The sequence below is a fragment of the Cuculus canorus genome, chromosome 27 (assembly GCF_017976375.1).
Source record: "Cuculus canorus isolate bCucCan1 chromosome 27, bCucCan1.pri, whole genome shotgun sequence".
Classification (NCBI taxonomy): domain Eukaryota; kingdom Metazoa; phylum Chordata; class Aves; order Cuculiformes; family Cuculidae; genus Cuculus; species Cuculus canorus.
The window spans coordinates 3,342,799-3,363,149 of record NC_071427.1 but is presented as its reverse complement, the minus strand read 5'-3'; the positions used below and the strand labels follow the sequence as shown (position 1 = coordinate 3,363,149).

Genomic DNA, 20,351 nt, shown 5'->3' with positions numbered 1-20,351 from the left:
CCCTAACCCGATTTTATAAACGTTCTGGGTGGGTGGGGATGGGGAAATCGCTTTGGGGCCTTCATGAATCTGTGGAAGCCAGGGAGCTGGTGGCTCTGGATGAGGAGTGACGGCAAAACCTGGTCTGGCTGCCCATCCTCTGGGCATGTTTATCTCCTCTGCAGCCCCACCTGGGAGTGTTGGGGAGGCTCTGGAGGGTCGGTGAGTGGTTGCACGGGAAGCGTGTGAACATGGTGCAGCTTCCAAAGTGTCTTGAGCTGGAAGGGCTACAGGGTGACCCTGGCCAACCACTGGGACTCTCCTGCTGCCCCTTCCTGCAATCCAGAGCTGCATTCGCAGGGAGGATTTGAGGCATCGGGCAGGAAATGCCGAGCACTGCAGGGCACGGGGATGGGTGCTTGGAATTTTTACCTGGCTGGGAGGGACAGGGGTAGTTCTGACTCTTTCTGCTTCTGTATTTTTGGAAACTATTTAATAAAGTCCTTCAAGGAAAGGGCTGTGTGGTGAGACTTTGCTGCAATCTGCGCCCACGCTACCAGGGTTTCCATGCCCACTGTACCCTGGCTGCTCCCCTGCAGCCCTGGCAGGGAGGGATGGGTGAGCTGGCAGCTCTGTGGGCACTGCTGAGTGGCCTTTGGGGCTCACAGTGACTATTTTTTCCTCCCTCCTCAACTTCCAGGGAACCCTTTGGCCTGGGAGAGTGCATCCGTGCCCTTTCTAGCGAGAGGAGGGTGCAGCATTCGCTGCCTCTGCCCCGGTGCTATGGCCAACGCTCGCTCTTTGCCTGAGCAGAATGCTGGTTCCACCAAGCCCTCCAATCCGTCCAGCACCACACTGGGAATGTGTATTTTCCCTTCCTGCTCTTCCAAGATAACTTTTCAGGAGCAGGCCTGCCCAGGCAGCACCTGGCTGAGTGGAGCAGTGGCTGATGGGCGCTCAGAGCCCTTGCGGCTGCTCTGATCCGGGTGCAGCTGGGTGTGCCACAGGTCAGGACCAGCCGGGATGTGGGTGAAAGGCATTGCCCGTGCCTTGTCTGGCTGGGAAGGGCAGCTCCACTGCCAGTTCCTCAGGGAAATGGCAGCTCTCCATGACCCCAGCTGGGCTCCTGCCCCTGCTCCCACCCTGGGCAAAGCTCATCCGTTGGATATGGAGCAAAAAACTCTTCTGCCTGCCTGCAATTGTGCCGAGGGGATCGGGGTCCTGCGACTGGATGGGGCAAAGTGTTTTGTTGCTTTGGGAAATGAGGTGAAGAGAGGAACAGGATTATTGTTGCTGATTGTTATTATGACCTCAGGCCTGATAAATGGCTTCCAAAGGCACCCAGCTGGCATGGAGCAGCCGCAGCCCTGACTGTGGTTCAAATCCTTCTCCTGGGGGCTCCTCTATGCACCCCCTGTAGCTTCCCACCCCTCTGCTGTTCCCCAGCCATGGATCTACACCGAATCGCTCTGCCTTTGCTGGCTCCTTGCAGTCAGTTCCTTTGGGATGCTGCTCTGAGAGATGGGATAGAATTCCTAAAGGAACTGGGAGCTGCCTGCAGGTCTTGGGGTGTCTGGGAGCCGGGGTGCTGTAGAAGCCGGGTGGCTTCCCTGCCGCCCTTGTCAAACTTGGATAGCCAAGAATTCCCAGTGGTGCTGCCTGCCTGGAGCCAGCCTGGTGCCTTGGGTGGAAGATGCTCCGTTTCTACTCCATTTCTGCCCCATGAGAGCCCCTCCAGCACGGATTGGGAATGCGGTGACCGGTGGATGGGAGGGGATGGCCAAGCAGGACACGCCAGGGGCAAATATGCTGCAAGGGGGGAAGAAACACTCCAGGAGGATCCAGGAGCTGCCAAGAGCTGATGGATCCCCACAGAGAGCGCAGCGGGCCCTGGCGCTGCTGACCCCATTGTTTTTGGCTCTTCCTGCCCTTGTGCCCGGCACCCCCGGCTCCCAGGGTCAGGCCAGGGTTGGGAAGAGCCAAGGATGGAGCTGTTGCCTTGCAGAAGACCCCTCTGTCCCATTATTGCCTTTCCCGGCCCCTCGGGGTTATCGGGGGGCTCCAGTGCTGGAGACCTTGACCTCATGGAGAGCACAGAGATCCAGGGGGGAAAGTGGGCTCAGATTCCAGAAGTGGATTAAGATCCCAGGGAGAAGCAGGCTGAGATGCCAGGGGAATAGGGCTGAGATCTTGGGAAGATGTGGATGGAGATGCCAGGGGAATTGGCCCAAGATCCTGGGGGAACTGTGTGGAAATCTTGGGAAGATGTGGACCAAGATCCTGGGGAAGGAGGGCTGAGATCCCAGGGGAACTGGGCCAAGATCCCAGGGGATGTGGGGCTCAGATCCTGGGGAAAGTGGGTGGAAATCCTGGATGAAGCAGGTCAAGATCCCACGAGGAAATCCTGAGGGGCAAGTGGAGCGAGATCTGGAGGGGGAAAGTAGGCTGAGCTCCAGGGGAAGCAAAATCAGACCCCAGGGGGAAGTAGACTGAGATCTTGGGGGATCGCGGGCTGAGACCCAGGCTCTTTCCTGCCCCCCCCCCCCCCGGACTCCACACTGTCCCCAAAACCAGTGGCACTTGTGGGCCAGGTCCCCCCCCAGGGGCTGCCGGTCCCCCTTGTCCCTGTCTGCCCCCCCACATCGAAGAAGTGTGGCTGGTTCCCTTCGCAGGGATCCTGCTGTGGGGATGCACCCCGCCGTGCCCCCCCAATTCCCACCATGTCCCCCTCCCCAGCCCCCCATCCTGTACCCCCTGCTCTCCTTGTTCCCCTCCTCCCACCATGCCCCCCCCAATCCCCCATACCCACTCTATTGTCCCCCTATATACACCCCATTGCCCCCCTGCTCCCCCATATCCACTCCATTGCCCCCTATATCCACCCCATTGCCCCCCAACTCCTCCATACCCACCCCACTGCCCCCCCGCCTCCCATACCCACTCCATTGCCCCCCTGCTCCCCATACCCACCCCACTGCCCCCCTGCTCCCCTATTTTTCCCCCATTGCCCCCCCGCTCCCCTATTTTCCCCCCATTGCCCCCTATACCCACTCCATTGCCCCCCCACTCCCCCATACCCACCCCACTGACCCCCTGCTTCCCCATACCCACTCTATTGCCCCCAATACCGACCCCATTGCCCCCCACTCCCCCTATACCCACTCCATTGCCCCCCCCACCCCTATACCCACCCCATTGCCCCCCCATTGCTCCCCCGTTCCCCCCATACCCACCCCATTGCCCCCCCGCTCCCCCTATACCCACTCCATTGCCCCTCTATATCCACCCCATTGCCCCCCCATTCCTCCATACCCACCCCATTGCCCCCCCAACTCCTCCATACCCACTCCATTGCCCCCCATACCCATTGCCCCCCCGCTCCCCCTATATCCACCCCATTGCTCCCCCATTCCTCCATACACACCCCATTGCCCCCCCCGCTCCCCTATTTTCCCCCCATTGCCCCCTATACCCACTCCATTGCCCCCCCGCTCCCTCATACCCACCCCATTACCCCCCCCGCTTCTCCCATACCCCCCATTGCCCCCCCCTCCCCCATACACACCCCTCTCCCCCCCCCCGGCGGTGGGCGTGGCCGCGGCGGGACCGGCCCGAACCGGCTCTCCCCGCAGGGGCTCGGAGGGCGGGCTCTTTGCCCCCTCTTCCCTCTGATTGGTCGAGCCGAGAGGGGTGGGCGTGGCCACTTCGGCGAGGCGCCGCGCGATTGGCCGCGCTTTGATCCCAAAAGGGGCGTGGCTTGTTTTGCCCACGCCTCCCCTCCGTCCCCTTCCCGTGCCCCGGCGCTTTATATCGGGCGGCGCGGGGTGGCGGGGAGCGCGGGCGATGGCGGCGGCTATGGCGTGGCCACGCGGCCTCTTGGCTCTCTTCATCCTCGCTGGGATAACGGATAGCGTCGCAGGGACAAGTACGGCAGCGCCGGGACGGGGCGGCGGGTTGTTCCGGTTCCGAGTAGGGCTCCGGTTGTTACCGGAGGGGGAATCCCGGTTTAGAGGCTTTCGGCTCTCAGTTGGCGGTGGGGCAGAGCAGGGCGAGGCGAGGGCTCCTTGCGGCCAAGCACGTCGCGGCGGGCGGGGCTTGGGAACCGGGAATGGGGGGGGGGGGGGAAAGGGCTGGCGCCGTGGGGACCGGGAATGAGGAGGGGGGGCTGGAGCCGTGGGGACCGGGAATGAGGAGGGGGGGCTGGAGCCGGTGGGGACCGGGAATGAGGAGGGGGGGCTGGAGCCGGTGGGGACCGGGAATGAGGAGGGGGGGCTGGAGCCGGTGGGGACCGGGAATGAGGAGGGGGGGCTGGAGCCGGTGGGGACCGGGAATGAGGAGGGGGGGCTGGAGCCGGTGGGGACCGGGAATGAGGAGGGGGGGCTGGAGCCGGTGGGAACCGGGAATGAGGAGGGGGGCTGGAGCCGTGGGGACCGGGAATGAGGAGGGGGGCTGGAGCCGTGAGAACCGGGAATGAGGAGGGGGGCTGGAGCCGTGGGGACCGGGAATGAGGAGGGGGGGCTGGAGCCGTGGGAACCGGGAATGAGGAGGGGAGGGCTGGAGCCGTGGGAACCGGGAATGAGGAGAGGGGCTGGAGCCGTGGGAACCGGGAATGAGGAGAGGGGCTGGAGCCGTGGGAACCGGGAATGAGGAGGGGAGGGCTGGAGCCGTGGGGACCGGGAATGAGGAGGGGGGGCTGGAGCCGTGGGAACCGGGAATGAGGAGGGGGGCTGGAGCCGTGGGGACCGGGAATGAGGAGGGGGGAGGGATTTGCAAGCGGGAATCAGGGCCGGGGGGAGGGATTGGGACCGGGAATGGAGCCCGTGTTGGCGCTGAGAAACCTGTTCCCCCCCACCGGGGAATGCCCTCTTCACCGGGGAACCATCCTGGATGCTTCCATATGGATAGAAATAAGGAATTCCCTTCTTTTCCCCGGTTTCTGGTGGCTTAGGAGGAGTGACGGAGCTCTGGGCTTTAAAACCTTAAAGATGTTCACATGGTACTTAAGTTGATAATCCCCTCGGGATGCGCAGTTGGATGCTGGGAATGGCATCACCCTCTTGTTGGGGAGCTTTAAAAGCCACCAAGGTGGGCTTTGGAATTTCCTTCTGACTTGTTGTTTTCCCCTCTTCTGGAGTTGGTATCCAAGCCCATGGATGCGCTTGGATATGGTGAAGGTGGTGGGTTTTTGGCTGGAGGATTCTGCGAGCTCTTTTCCAGACCTGGTGGTAAAGGGTGTGTTGGACCATAGCTCTTTAGAAGCTCAGGTTCTACCACATTTGTGCCTCTTTTGGGGCATCAAACTTCCTCAGCGCACTGGATCCCAACGCAAAGAGTAAAGGTGATGGAGAAGGATGCTCCTGAAGAACCTAAAGGTCCAAACATCTGCTCCAATGTTTCCTAGCTGTGTGGAACAGGAGGGCAGGGGTAAAACTTCTCCTAAACTTAGGGTAGATTGGGAGTTTTGTGAGCTTCTCCAGAGCAGTGGTGGCTGCCCCATCCCTGGAGGTGTTCAAGGCCAGGTTGGATAGGGCTTGGAGCCCCTGATCCAGCGGGAGGTGTCCCTGCCCATGGCAGGAGGTGGAACTGGATGGGCTTTGAGGTCCCTTCCAACCCCAAACCATTCTATGAGTCTATGATTTGGGTTAAACCATTCCATGATACCCATGTGAGCTGCTCCTTCGGCTGCATGGAGCAACCTTTTCTCTAGGGAACACGCACGGAGAAGATGGAGAAAGCTGTTCCTATCCTTGGTGTGAAGAGCATCATGAGGAAGGGTTCCATTTTGTAGGCACATGGGCTGTAGAACATGTCCTGCCCAGGCTGTGTGACTCTTGAGGTGGAACAGAGCCTATTCCTCCTGGGAGGCTGGGGAGTGGGATTTACCTTTGGATTTGGCTTTGTGGAGCAGACTCCAGGAGAAACAATCCTTTTAATCTGCAGCATCCTGACTTTTGTTAGCTCAGAGCGTAGGTAGGTGTTTATTTGGACTTTTTGCCTCAAGGAAGAGCCATCCTAGCTGGAAGCGCTTCCATCCAACCTGTTTGTGTAGTCACTGCCTGGTTGTGTGAAGCTTAAGGGGAGAGCGGATTTCATAGCTATTATTGGAAATAGCAAAAAAAAATCCCAGAGCCTCCTGTATCCCATTCCAAGGCTGGGAAACAAGAGGTTGTGCTGGGGAGGAGAATATGCCTGGTGGGACACAGCAGGCATGGACACTGTTTTGCACCAGGAGAACTCCTCCCTCGGAGCAGTTGGGAAGGTTGTTTTTGGTTTGAAGGTGACTCAGGAGAACGTTATCTGCTCGCACCACTGTCTGGTGTGATCGGATACCACAGTGCCCGGAGAAGCATCCCGCTTCTGGGATTGTGAGCTCATTCTGACCTGCAGCCTGTCACCATTTGGGGGGTTCTGCTCCCTTCCAGCAGGTTTTTTGGGTGCAGGGGGGGTCTCTGCTCTCTTCCAGCAGGATTTTTGGGTGCAGAGTGGAGGCTCTGCTGTCTTCCAGCAGTTTTTTTTGGGGAGAGGAGTGGGCTCTACCCCTTCCAGCAGGTTGTTTTGGGGCTCTGCTCCCTTCCAGCAGGTTTTTTGGGTGCAGAGTGGAGACTCTGCTCCCTTCCAGCAGGTTTTTTGGGTGCAGGGGGGTCTCTGCTCTCTTCTAGCAGGTTTTTTTGGGGAGAGGAGTGGGCTCTACCCCTTGCAGCAGGTCTTTTTGGGTGCAGGGGGGGGTCTCTGCTCCCTTCCAGCAGGTTTTTTTGGGGGAGAGAAGTGGGCTCTACCCCTTCCAGCAGGTTGTTTTGGGGCTCTGCCCTCTTCCAGCAGGTTTTTTGGGTGCAGAGGGAGGTCTCTGCTCTCTTCCAGCAGGTTGTTTTGGGTGCAGACGGAGGGCTCTGCTCTCTTCCAGCAGGTTGTTTTGGGGCTCTGCTCCCTTCCAACAGGTTTTTTTGGGTGCAGACGGAGGGCTCTGTTCCCTTCTAGCAGTTTTTTTGGGTGCAGGGGGGGCTCTGCTCCCTTCCAGCAGGTTTTTTTGGGGAGATAAGTGGGCTCTACCCCTTCCAGCAGGTTGTTTTGGGGCTCTGCACCCTTCCAGCAGGTTTTTTGGGTGCAGGGGGGGGTCTCTGCTCCCTTCCAGCAGGTTTTTTTGGGGAGAGGAGTGGGCTCTACCCCTTCCACCAGGTTGTTTTGGGGGAGGAGAGGGCTCTGCTCCCTTTCTACAGGGTTTTTTTTGGGGGTGTTTTGCTCCATTCCAGCAAGTTGGAGCTGCCTGAGCTCCTGGGGCCCAGGAATTGCATTGCTCAGTCTGCTTTGTGTTGGGGGGAGGAGAAAGGGGTATTAATCCTGTGCAAATGCCAGTGGCACTTTACTGTTGTTCCTGCTTGCTGGAGCTTTTTTAGCCTCTGAACGGTGTGAAGTGCCCTCTAACTCAGCAAATAACCTTGGAAAGGCTTGTTTTGTCAGCACAGTCATCACCTCCCATCTGTAAGAAACCCTTCATCTTCATCACCTTGGCTTCAGGCGGGGCTGTGGTGAAAATGGGACAAGCTTTTACAAGTGCTCTAGTTGGGTATGTGTTGGAAATGAGGTGGTTGGGAGTGTTTCATCACCAGTTAGTGGGGTGAAAAGCCCTCCTGCCCACAGGGCTATTGTTCTGGGAAGGAAAACTCAGGGTGGAGTTGCTCACAGAGTGAGAGGTGCTCACAGTTGGTACCCCTGAACCTTTTATCTTATGTAAAATAAAGTATTTTAGCAGGTAAGGATCTTAGAAAAGATATCCCCTGTGTATTTTGGGAGCCCCCACCACCACCACCTACCCCTCTAATTCTTCTTAAATCTGACTGAGGTTGAGTCACCACTGATGGTTTTTCCTGCGCTGATGAACTAAAAGCAGTTCAAGAAGATCATTCTGCTGTCCCTGCTACAATTCTGTCACCCAGAGTCCCTCAAAACCCTTCCAGAGGTGGCATTGAAGGCATTCCTGAACGGAACCAACAGTTGGTGTATGAATTATCCACCGAACTTCACCCCTTGAGTTGCTCTGACCTCAGTGTTAAGGTTACCTCAGCTCTTGGTATCGACCTTTGAGTGTTGTACCCTCAGATGAGAGTCAGATCTTTCCTTCCTCCTCCAGGCGTGTTTATTCTTCCAGACTTTAATATGTAAAACTGACTTTTTTTTTTCCCCTTTGAGAAATGCAGGATTGATTTATTTAGGACTTTAAACTTGCAGAGTCGTATTTTTCTGGAGTTTGGGCAAACTTGGTTTTGGAATATTGATTGATTTTTCTATGCTTACAAAAAAAATAGTCAACATTTCTTATTAAAGCATCTTCAGGCATACATAAAAGAACCAAAAACTCGCTCCCCAGCCAACCTCCTTAGTGCCTGTGCATCACAGGATGTGTATGGAGGGTTGTGTGGTGTCATGAACTTAATAACTAAGTACATTAATGTCCTGGGAGCCCTCCTGGCATGTAGGATACCCCGTAAACCCGCTTTTAGCACATCACAAGTGCCGTCAGCGTGCAGGAAGGACATGTCGCAAGCTTAACTAGTTCTTCTTAAATCTGACCGAGTCACGTATGCAGCGTTGGCCCTCGAGTGATGTCTTTTCCTGCAGCGATGCTGCTCGAGCCTCCCTTCCTTCCCGCTCCGAGTGTTCCCGGAGGGGGTCTGTAGTGACCCTTTGCACCTGGCTGGGAGCCTAAAGGTGTTTGGCAGTGTGGTTTTCCACAGTCCAGCGGCTCACGGACCTACCTTTGGACTGGCTTTTCTCAGAAGCTGAACCCCTGGCCTCTCGCTGCCGGAGCGGTTTGGAAAACACAGCAGTGCTGGCTCGCAGCCGCTTCGGAGGCTTTTTGATCTGCTGGTGACTAATTGAACTCTGCAAAGTTGTCTTGCCTGAGATGAAAAGTCTTGATTTCACTCTTTTGTTTGACCACGAGTGTTCCATTCCCCGACTTGGCTTGCAGCATCTTGCAGACTGCAAGGCGTTCTGCCCCATAAAAGCTGGTTTATTATCTTCATATCGCGTTATTATCTTCATATCGCATCCGCCGGGCAGGGAGCAGCCCTTGCAGTGTGGTAAGGGCTGGCAGGAGAGGCTGGTGAAGGGTACATGGAGAGAGGAACGTGCTACCCTACCTGAGGTGGGATGTGGAGGGCTGTGCTGCCTTCATCCCAGCCCCCCACGCTGGTGGCTTTGGTGGATCTATGGATGCTAAGATGACATGAGGACTGTGGAGGTTGGATAAACCCTTGCAACGGAACAAAATCCTGCCTGTATCCCAAAGTGAAGATGCTTGGAGACTGAGGAATGCTGGGGGAAGGGTGTGGGGCTGCCCCATGGGATGCCGTGCGGTAGTGTTGTCCCTCAAGGCAATGCTGTGGCTCCTGTTGGTTATGTCGGAGGAGGCCACGGAGATGATCCAAGGGCTGGAGCACCTCCTGTCTGAGGACAGATTAGGAGAGTTGAGGTTGTTCAGCCTGGAGAAGAGAGGGCTCCAAGGAGACCTTAGAGCAGCTTCCAGTAGCGAAAGGGGCTCCAGAAAAGCTGGAGAGGAGCTCTGGATCAGACACTGCAGGGATAGGACAAAGAGGAAGGGTTTTGAGCTGAAAGAGGGGAGATTGAGATGAGACTTTAGGAAGAAATGTTTTTTTTGTGAGGGTGGGGAGGCCCTGGCCCAGGTTGCCCAGAGCAGCGGTGGCTGCCCCATCCCTGGAGGGGTTCCAGGCCAGGTTGGATGGGGCTTGGAGCAACGTGATCCGGTGGAAGATGTCCTGTCGAAACTGGATAGGCTTTAAGGTCCTTTCCCACCCAAGTCATTCTGTGATTCCCGCTTTGCACGCGCTGGTTTTGCAGCGGGATCGCAGGAGGTGGTGTTGGCTGGAGAGGCAGCAATTCCAAATAACAGCCCTGTCGGTGCCGGGCAGAGTCCAGCGAGCGTGGAGGGGAGGGAGGGACAAATGCACTGAGCTGAAGATCGTCTGTGGCCTCTTTTCGGTGGCTGAGTTTGGGTTTTTTTTTTGGCTTGTAGAAGGTGAATTCTTGCTTTGCACTAACACTTTGCACTAATACCTCTTCAACTCTTAGCTGGCTTTATAAAGTCACCGCTGTCTCAAAAGAGGCTTGTTCAGGACAGCGTCGAGTTGCACTGCGAGGCGATTGGCAATCCCATCCCTGAGATCCAGTGGTGGTTTGAGGGAAACGATCCCAATGAGACCTATGCTCAGCTCTGGGATGGCGCGTGGCAGGACCGAGTCAAAATCAACGCCACCTACAACCTGCACTCCACCAGCACCATCCACATCGTAAACCTCACGAGCGACGATTCGGGCATGTATGAATGCCGGGCCAGCAACGACCCTGACCGCAACCACTTGTCGAAGAGTCCCAAAGTCAAGTGGATCCGTTCCCAGGCGAACGTTTTTGTCATCGAACGTGAGTGGCCACACCGAGGCCTTGGCACTTGCTCGGACACCGGTGTCTTGAGTCTCACCCCTGCACCCGTGTCCTGTGGCTCCCGAAAGCTCCCCTCACCCTCCCATCCCGGCTGTAGAACCAAGAGCCTTCCCACCCTCTGTCATCTCCCTCCATCACCCGTGACTTCACCCGAAATGGCCCTGCTCAAAAAGGGTTGTGGCTTCCCAACCAAAATACGATCCCACGCCTTTTTTTTTTTCCTCCCTGGAGCCAAAAGAACCTGGAACCTACTGCTTATTCCCAAGTGCTTCTGAATCCTGGTGCTGGCTTGCAGAATTGAGTCTTGATTCTGCGGTAGACTCTGTCCTGACCACCACTGGCAAACGAGCCCTTTCCTCCAGCCCTTCCAGCTCCTGCTCCTGTTGGCAGCCTTGTTTTTAAGCTCGCTTCCTTGCTAGTGCTGCAAGCCATGGGGAACAAATCCTGCTTTGAGCTTTCCGAGATGCAACCGTTTTTGAAATGGCCGTGTCTGTGTGCGACACTGAATGTGATGTGGTTGCTTGTCCCGTGGGAGTGACCGGATCCCCACTCCACCCGGGAGCTGCTTTGAGTGGTAGAAACCTGGGTCAAAGGGGGTGGAATTCAGCATCCTGCTAAGGTCTTGCCGTGAATCCTGAAATTAGGAGAGCAGCGTAATAGTCTTTTCAGTGTTAGGGAAGACAGAACTCCAGGAGAACCTTCTTCCAGTGGAATTTTGGCTAGGAGGAAAAGCAAAATGCCTGTTGGTGCTGCGCAAACGTCGTTCCATCTGAGAAGCTGAGTCTGGGTGGAAGGGTAGGAGCTGTAGTGCCACTGGGGCTGCTGATGGCACAGCTGTTATCTTGGAGCGCCTCCTGCAAGGAGAAAGGCCTGAGTCATCTTCTCCTGCATAATTTACTGCCGCTTGGCACGCGGAGACCCAGGGCTGGTTGGAGTTCTGGTTCTGTGTGTTCTCCCTGGAGCAAATGCGATTCTTAATCCCTTGGGATGCATCACACGGTGCATTTTTATTTCTCACGTAAGGTCTGGGTTGCTCGCCTCGCAGCAGAGGGGCTTGGCTGCCATCAGTTCTGCTACCTGGAGGGGTCTAAATCAGCTCAGATTCTGGAAGCCGTTAGCACGGGGAGAGTTATAGCGGCTCATAAAAGCAGAGAGCTGTGCTCCTGCGAGTGTCCTTCCCAGCCTGACCTTTTCCATTGCTTATTGAGCACTCGGCTCTGCGGGAGCTGCACCCATTGGAGGGACAGCAGGAGGCACAGAACCACCCAGAGCACGTGGCAGCAGCCTTGCAGGGTTGGTTTTGGACACCGCTGGGTGTTTAGAGCCTCCCTGTGCTGATAGGAGATGGTCTGCAAAGGTAAGTGGAAGCTATGGTAGAGACAAGGAGCATTGGGCTTTAACTGCTGACATTTAAAGGTTGTTGGGCTTTAATTATTGGTATTAAAGGTTCTTGGGCAGGTGTGTGACCCCTATACCAGGTGTTCACTGCATGGAACTGTTTCTAAATGCAGGTCCGGACATCAAGACTCAGGTCACTGAGGCTTATGGGAAGCTGATCCTCACCTGCAACATGACCTCACCTTCTCTTCCCATCGAGGGCCACGAGTGGATGTACGGAGAGAAGGTCCTTCAAACGGATGGCGAGCCGAGCGCTTTCACCAGTTATACGTGAGTGCCAGGCCAAGGTCGGATAAAGATCTGCCCGTAGGGAACAGGTTTTTTGGGCTCAGCTAAGAGGGAATGCCGGTCAAAGCTTGCTGCGAGTGTAGGCTCTTGAACTTCAGAGCATAACATGTGCTAAATAAAGTTTTGGTAAGAGCCCAAATTTTCTTTCTGATGGGAAGGAGGAAGGGAAAGTAATACGCCACAAATGTCCTCTTGGTAAGAGAAGTTCTGCCACTTTGTTTTTCCCCATGGATGGTCAGCTGCGCTCCGGTGGGGCTGCAGCTGTCATCTCAGAGCTTTGAGGGACCTGTTCCTAGCAGGACATCAGCTCCTTGCTCCCCAGAGACTGCGTGACTGAAACAAGAGACTCGTGTGCGTTGTCCCTGCCTTTGGGGTTTATGTACCTTTCCAAAGTCCAGCTCTTTGCACAAAATAAGCTGAAGTTGACTGGAGGGTCTAAGGCAATGCTCAGAACCTGCCTGCCTGGGTGTAGCGGAGCAGAAGTGGGAATACCAGCCTTATTGTGACCATGCAGCGAGCTTTCCTTTCCGATTACAGTCAGGCCCGGCTGGCAGTGGCCCAGCGGCTGTAGAGGCATCGTGTCCTTTTGTGTGGCAGTGCCGACGTGCCTGTCTCCCCATAGCAACAGGGAGCTGAACAAGGATTAAAGTATTTATAACCCAGCCTCCCTCGCGTGACCTCAATTCCTCAGCTGAGTGGTTTTTTGGAAGTGGGAAGCGCCGTGCACAGCAGAACTAACAAACAGCCCGTTGTCCCGCTGCAGCCACGGGACTGGAAGTTTGCCTGCCCCTTCTCTCGAGTGGGTATTACCGAGCTGCAAAATGAGAGGTTTGTTGCAGAGCAGCGTAATCCACTAAATCCCATTGCAGCAGCTTTATGAGAAGGAAAATGGGAGAGTTCTCCCTACGCTTGGATTAATCCAGAGTAACCCAGCCTATGTTTTTTTTTCTTTGCCACCGCGAAGCCATGTGTTTAAGCAGACTTTCCTTCGTGGATTGGCTTTCCTCTGGATCTGATGTTCGGAGTTTGATGCCTGACCCCTTTAGAGGTGAACTGGTCCAGGTTGCCTGGAGAAGTGTCTGCCCTATCCCTCAAGGCCAGGTTGGATGGAGCTTGGAGCAACCTCATCCAGTGGGAGGTCTCCTTGCCCATGGAAGGGTGGTGGAACTCCATGGGCTTTGAGATCCCTTCCAACCCAAACCATCCCATGAACAGCTGGGCTGATGTCTTGTTTGTGCTGTGACCATCTCCTGGGCTGAGCTAACTAGAGAACTCATTGCCGCACTTCAGATTCTGTTGGCTTTGCTCAATAAGTGGGGTTTTTAATGAACCTGGGATCTGTAGGAAAGAGCATAGAGTCGGTCACTTCCAAAGCGTGCGCGTGGCACCGCACCTGGTGGTGGTGTGATGTGTGGTCTGTATTCACCAACAGTCTAGGTCATACTTTTTTTATTCTTTTTTTCCCCTTTGTAGAGGCCCTGATGGCAAAAGTTCTTTGGGTTGGGGAGCAAAAGATGCAGGTTTTCAGGATTCACGTTGCAAGGTCTCTAATCACTGACCTGACAGGCCATGGTGTCCATGGAATCCTCCTCGGTATGAGGGGAGGGAAGGCTGAGTTGCTGTAGGGACACGGTGCAGCATAAATATAGACAGTGGAATGGGAGACGTTGCCTATGGAGATCGCTGATGCCTATAGAAAGTTGTTTCCATGGGTCTGGAGTTTAGTATGTGTGGCTAAGCCAGTTGTGTCAAGTGATTATCTGACAACCTGTCTTCTGACAGAATGGAGGGGAAGATGGAAGAACACTCTGGCGTCTACGAATGCGTCTACAAAACAAGCCCGGTGGTAAAAGGCCAAGTGACTATTTCAGGTGAGTATTCGTATTTTGTGTGTTTGCTGATGGCTCTGAGGAGAGGATGCTTTGGTATCATTTCAGCTTCTTGGAGAGCTGCTTCTAGCTAGCCCTGGTTAATGGAGCCACAGGACTCCCCACAGCTCCTGTCTGCTTTGCGAGCAGCTGAAGTGTCTGCAGGGTCAACTCTTGGCCCTCGCACTAAGTCACGTTCCCATGAGAACCGCGGGAGAGGGATCAGACCTGGTGGGCGAATCTGTCTGAGCATCTTTTGCAGCAGCCTGAGGTGCTTTCCTCTCCGAAAATGCCCAGCAATGGGCAAGTGAGGGGAGCAGACCCGCTCACGCCCTCCTTAGAGTGAAGGCTTCTACTTAATTCTGGCTTGGCAGACACCGAGGAGTACAAAGCTGCTATGTCTGTTCTGTAATGAGGTGTCTTAATTCCTTCCTTGCCGTAGTTCCACCCCAAGTGATGGCGTACAAGAAGTCTGAACATGGGAATGAGGGGGACACGGGCGTGCTGACCTGCAAGAATCCCTCTTTCCCCTCTGTCGTCTCCTGGGTTTGGTACAAAAATGGTCAAGAGGTGAGTGCTGTACTTCTTTCATAAAGTCATGGGGTGGTTTGGGTTGGAAGAGACCTTAAAGCCCATCCAGTTCCACCCCCTGCCATGGGCAGGGACAACTCCCACTGGATCAGGGGCTCCAAACCCCATCCAACCTGGCCTTGAACCCCTCCAGGGATGGAGCAGCCACCACTGCTCTGGGCAACCTGTTCCAGGGCCTCCCCACCCTCACAGCAAAACATTTCTCCCTAAGATCTCATCTCAATCTCCTCTCTTTCAGCTTCAAACTGTTCCTTCTCATCCTATCCCTGCACTCCCTGATACAATGCTCCTCCCCAGATTTCCTGGAGCCCCTTTAAGTGTCTTTTCTCCTTTTACTTTCCAACAAAGAGGTAGAGGACCTCATCTTCTCTAAATTAGCTGTTTCAAAGTAGCCTCCTCAGCACCATGGCAAGTAGGGTTTCTGTGGTGGTAGAACCATGTGTGGTAGGTGAGCAGCTCCCCTCCTGTCAAGCGCTGCCCTGACCGCTGTCTGTTCTCCTTCCAGTCCATCGTCAATGGTTCTGGTCGCTACATCATCAAGTCCAGTGGCAACAAGACAGAGCTACGTATTCTTAAACTGAATATTGAGGAGGATGCAGGTGACTATCACTGCAATGCCACCAACGCGTTTGGCACTGGTAGTGCTACCGTAAACCTGCGTGTCCGCAGCCGCCTGGCAGCTCTCTGGCCCTTCCTGGGGATTGTGGCAGAAGTCCTCGTTCTTGTCACCATCATCTTCATCTACGAGAAGAGGAGGAAGCCCGATGAGGTTCCCGATGGTAAGAGATGCCTTGGGTTAAATCTTTTTGGGGAGACCAAGTAACTCATGCAGTGCAGGCAAGAAGGTCCTTGTAGAGAACGTGGAATGTCAGATACACATTAATTTGAGGGCTGCCTGTCAGGGTGCTTCTAAAACCTGTCTTTGCCAGGTGACTTCAGCCATGAAGTCACCCTGTTCCTGACAATCCTTAGTGCTTTGGGTCTGGAACAAGATAGGATTCTCTGCAGGTCAGCCTGACCCTTTGTCTCACTCAAGTGCTTCGTGTTGGCGTCTGCATGACCTGGTGATGTTCTGGAGAAGCTGATTTCTGAAGAGCTTTTCTAGTGCTGCAAAACTGAGAGCCTGTATCAGTGGGTCTGTAAAACTAGGATTAGCTTAACTCGGGTTCAGATCACGGGTCTGTTTTGGGACCTCAGATCCACACATCCTGGCTCTGGGAGACTTCCTGAAAACCTAGTGTTTATCTTTAATCAGTTCTGGAATGACCGGCTCCTCCCTTTCCTTATCGGTAAGAATCTGCATTGTGTTAGTCCCACCGCCCCTCCCTTATCTGATCCAGTTAACAATGGAGTGTGAATGCTTGGCATCCTTCCTGCTCCCTGGGTCGGGGGCCTCTCTGCTAGGGAATCAATCCAGGTGCAAAATAGCCCTACAGGGTTCAGGAATTGGCTCAAGGCAGTTTTACAGCAGGTGCTTTGCCTTCTGACACCCATGGCTGGAAGGCAGATGTTGTCTTAAGGATGTTTGTAGCTGCGTCTTCCAGCAAAATAACCTGTTTGTTGAGTGCCTTGGCTTCTGCTGAGAGTGCCTGGTCCATAGAATCACCAGGTTGGAAAGGACCCACTGGATCATCGAGTCCAACCGTTCCTAACACTGTCTTAAACCATGTCCCCAAGCACTTCATCCACCCGTTCCTTAAACACCTCCAGGGAAGGCGACTCGACCCCCTCCCTGGGCAGCTGTTCCAGTGCCCAAGGACTCTTTCCGTGAAGAGTTTTTTTTCTGATATCCAACCTGAGCCTCCCCTGGTGGAGCTTCAGGCCATTCCCCCTTGTCCTGTCCCCTGTCCCTTGGGAGAAGAGCCCAGCTCCCTCCTCTCCACAACCTCCTTTCAGGCAGTTGTAGAGAGCAATAAGGTCTCCCCTCAGCCTCCTCTTCTCCAGGCTAAACAACCCCAGCTCTCTCAGCCGCTCCTCGTCAGACGTTCTCCAGCCCCTCACCAGCTTTGTTGCTCTTCTCTGGACACACTCCAGAGCCTCAACGTCCTTCTTGTCGTGAGGGGCCCAGAACTGAACACAGTACTTGAGGTGCGGTCTCACCAGTGCCGAGTGCAGAGGGAGAATCACCTCCCTGTTCCTGCTGGTGACCCCATTTCTGATCCAAGCCAAGATGCCGTTGGCCTTCTTGGCCCCCTGGGCACACTGCTGGCTCATGTTCAGTCGGTTGTCAACCATTACTCCCAGGTCCTTCTCTTCCGTGCAGCTCTCCAGCCACTCTTCCCCCAGTCTGTAGCTGCACAGGGTTGTTGTGCCCCAAGTGCAGGACCCGGCATTTGGCCTTGTTGAACCTCATGCCATTGGTCTCGGCCCAGCAGTCCAGCCTGTTCAGATCCCTTTGGAGCCTCCCTACCCTCCAGCAGATCCACACTTCCACCCAGCTTAGTGTCATCCTCAAACTTGCTGAGGGTGCACTCAATGCCTTCATCCAGGTCATTGATAAAGACACTGAACAGGGCTGGACCAGCACTGAGCCCTGAGGAACCCCACTTGTGACTGTCCAGATCGTGTGGAGAGATGATCTCTTAGAGCTGTAGCAGATGCTTTGACAGATTAAGACCACATAAGTGTCCTGATGCTCTTCAGCTAGAGCTGTGAAGTTCCCAAGTGCTTGTGGATGAGGATACAGCACCATACCTATCTGATGGAGATCCACCAGGACAGCATAAAGCTGTGTAAAGTGGTTCACTCTCCCCAAAAGTCATAGCTTTTTTGGTTTAGGAGGTAACAGTAAGGCTTACTGAGCCAACTCAGACAAATGCCATTCCTCACGGTGCGTGGTTGTGAATGGGCGCCTCCCCATTACCTGGCACTGGGAGAGTTGCTTGTGACCGGTGTGATATCCTTCCTGGTGCTATCTTTCCGCTTTTCCCCCCTATGCTGCTGGGTACCACCTCGACTGGTAAGTAGAAGGTAGTTCCAGCCGTGTCTCTGCCTCCATCCTCTCCCCAGCTCCCTGCGGATCTCAGTGCTCGAGGCAGTCCTGGTGCTTCCAGCGAGGATATCACCTCTCAGTGCTGTTTGAGGGGAGCCTGGACTGCTGGAAGGGATGGTGGGGAGCCTTTTCTTGGGAAGTAGCAGATTGCGAGGAGCTGGTGAAAGAATCCAGGGCTTGGCATGTGTTGGCAGGTGTTTTCTTAGCTGTGCTTCTTGGCGTAGCAGGAACGTGATGTGCAGTGTCACAAAATGCGTGGGGTGGAAGAAGGGTGTACTTCTGCCAGTGCTTTACGCCTCTTTCCTGAAACTTCCCGGTTTGGTTTTCCCGTTACTCGGAGCCGTCTGATCTGATGGTGCTGTAGGGCTGAGAAAAGTGGCAGTTGTGTTGCCGGGGGGATCAGTGCCTCCCTCTTCCTGTGCTGGTGGTGGGAAGATGGACTGGGATACACTGGGTGCAGATGTCAAACGTTACTGGGATGCTTCCCAGGGTGATTCCGCTTCTGTGGCGAAGGAGGTGACCTTTTGGGTTCAGGTCTATGCAGGCAGAGTATCCAGTGTTCCCAGCAACCTGCCTGGAATGCAGTCCCCAGAGATTTAGGAGGTGGCAGGGATTCCGTCTTGCATGCTGTCCCCTGACACTGTTCTGTTCTCTCTTTCTGTGCTCTCCTGGTTGTGAAGATGATGATGGAGGTTCTGCACCGCTGTAAGTACTTTGCTTTTTCCTCTCTTCATCCAGATTTGTAGCGGCAGGTCACATCCATCTAGGGAATCTTATTCTGAATATAAAAGTGGGGAATAAACTTGGCTTGTTGGGCAGGAGACTTTTTTTCCCCGGGATTTGTTTATTGTCCTGTGTATAAACCACCCAGAACTGGGGATGGCAGTAATGTCTTCTTCTGGCAACCAATCTCTCCTTGTCTTGACCATGAATTACCTGAATTACTTTAGGGGTAGGGTGGGGCTTTGTGTCTTTTTTTTTTTTCTCTTTTCCTCACTGCCCCTTTTCTCTTCCCAGGAAAAGCAATGCTACAAACCACAAGGACAAGAATGTCCGCCAGAGAAACGCTAACTAAGAGCGGGACCAGGTGAGTGCGGTGTTTGAGGGCAGAGAAGCATCTCGGAGCAACTCCTGCCTCCTCGCCACAAAGGGTTTGAGGTGCTGCCATGACCTGAGGTGCCACTCGCTGGCTGAAACGCAACTGGGGTTCAGCGTTGGCTGTTCAGAGCCTGGCCTGGCTGCAGGATCTGTGCCTGCACAGAGGCTCTGGAAGGAGCAGAAGTATCCATGCAGGCAGAAGCTCTTCCAGCCCAACCTGGCACTGCAGGAGCTGGGGAAATTGGGGGGAATTCCTTGGTGCTGTGAAGCTCAGGCTGGTAGGAACCTACTGAAGTCACTGTGGGCAACAGCACTGCGACCTCTGCCCAGACAAGGGGAGAGGAAGAATCATGGTATCATGAAATGGTTTGGGCTGGAAAGGACCATAAAGCCCATCCAGTTCCACCCCCTGCCATGGGCAGGGACACATCCCACCGGATCAGGGGCTCCAAACCCCATCCAACCTGGCCTGGAACCCCTCCAGGGATGGAGCAGCCACCACTGCTCTGGACAACCTGGACCTCCCCACCCTCACAGTAAATAATTTGCCGTTTTCTCTAAATCTCTCCCCTCTTTCAGTTTAAAGCCATGGTTAGTGAGGTTCTCAAGCTTGGGAAAGTCAGGACTGCCTCATGGCTCCCATCCTGGGCTTCAGCAGGAGATGAGTCCTTACCTACAGCTGTATGGAGGAGCAACCTCTGTCCTGTGCTGCCCATCGCCCCCTCTAGCATAACCTTACTGGTACAACTGGGTTATCTGACTGGCTTTTCTCTCTCTCCTGCCAGGTGATGTAGATGAAGAATTCGTCTGGACAATTATGTTTTCTGCTGATTTTTTTTGGTAAAATAGCACCGTGCGATATTCTAGTCTGTCCTTGCGATTAAGTTACTTCACTTTCTAAAGAAACTTTTAAGTTGTAGAATCGAAAATACACTTTTTTAAAAAAAAAATAATAAAAGCAAGAGTTGTGGGAGGGTTTTTTTCTACCTGTAAATGTTAAATCCCTTGTTTCTGGTAGTTTAGGTCACCTGCTGTCTCTGTCCTAGGTTTCTTCATGTTGGTACAGAGAGGGTGGATGGCAGTACAACTTATTTCTTCCTAACCTCTGGGGGGAAGAGGCTGTGTTGGGGGGTTAGGGCTGTTCCGAAATGCCTTCCTTTGCCCCATCTTGGCTTTTGAGGGCCCTCACAGAGCTGTGGGCAACAGACCTTGAACACGCAGCGAGATTCGTTCCGCGCGTGCTGCTGCGCTGGAGGTGGCTGACGCTGCTCGTGTTCCCAGCAGGTCTGTCCCGTTCTGTTTGTGTTGGGTCAGGAGGAATTCTTTGAGCATTTAGAGGTGACCCCCATCCCACCAAAGGGCTGGGAAGGGCGGGTCTGTCTTTCCCAGTGCAGCTCCAGCACCTTTCCCTGCTGTGGAAGCAGTATGCGTCTTGTAAGCTGCTCCATCAGAACCATTGGATACATTGGGGGGCTCCTGGTGCTGAGGGAACCAACCCTGCGCTCGTTGCTCCGATGCTGCACCACCTCAACACCCCGGCAGTGCTATTCCCTGTTGGATGGAACCTCCAGAGCTGTGTTAGAGCCAGGCGTGGGGGGGAAAATGATTGCTGTTAACTTATTTCATGGGTGCTTTGTGTCTCTTCTCCCTTTGGGGTAGGGGTGGGGTGCTTGGGGACAGTT

General features: G+C 54.6%; 1 protein-coding gene across 1 annotated transcript; it reads left to right on the top strand.

The window, feature by feature from the left end:
* Window positions 1-3,752: 3,752 nt before the first annotated feature.
* BSG (basigin (Ok blood group)) lies at window positions 3,753-19,627 on the top strand. Its single transcript, XM_054050013.1, has 9 exons — window positions 3,753-3,904; window positions 10,066-10,413; window positions 11,946-12,102; window positions 13,903-13,991; window positions 14,431-14,558; window positions 15,085-15,358; window positions 18,252-18,276; window positions 18,589-18,658; window positions 19,455-19,627. The coding sequence occupies exons 1-8, from the start codon at window positions 3,823-3,825 to the stop codon at window positions 18,644-18,646; spliced, it is 1,161 nt and encodes a 386-aa protein (XP_053905988.1). The 5' UTR covers window positions 3,753-3,822; the 3' UTR covers window positions 18,647-18,658; window positions 19,455-19,627.
* The last annotated feature ends 724 nt before the right edge of the window (window positions 19,628-20,351 follow it).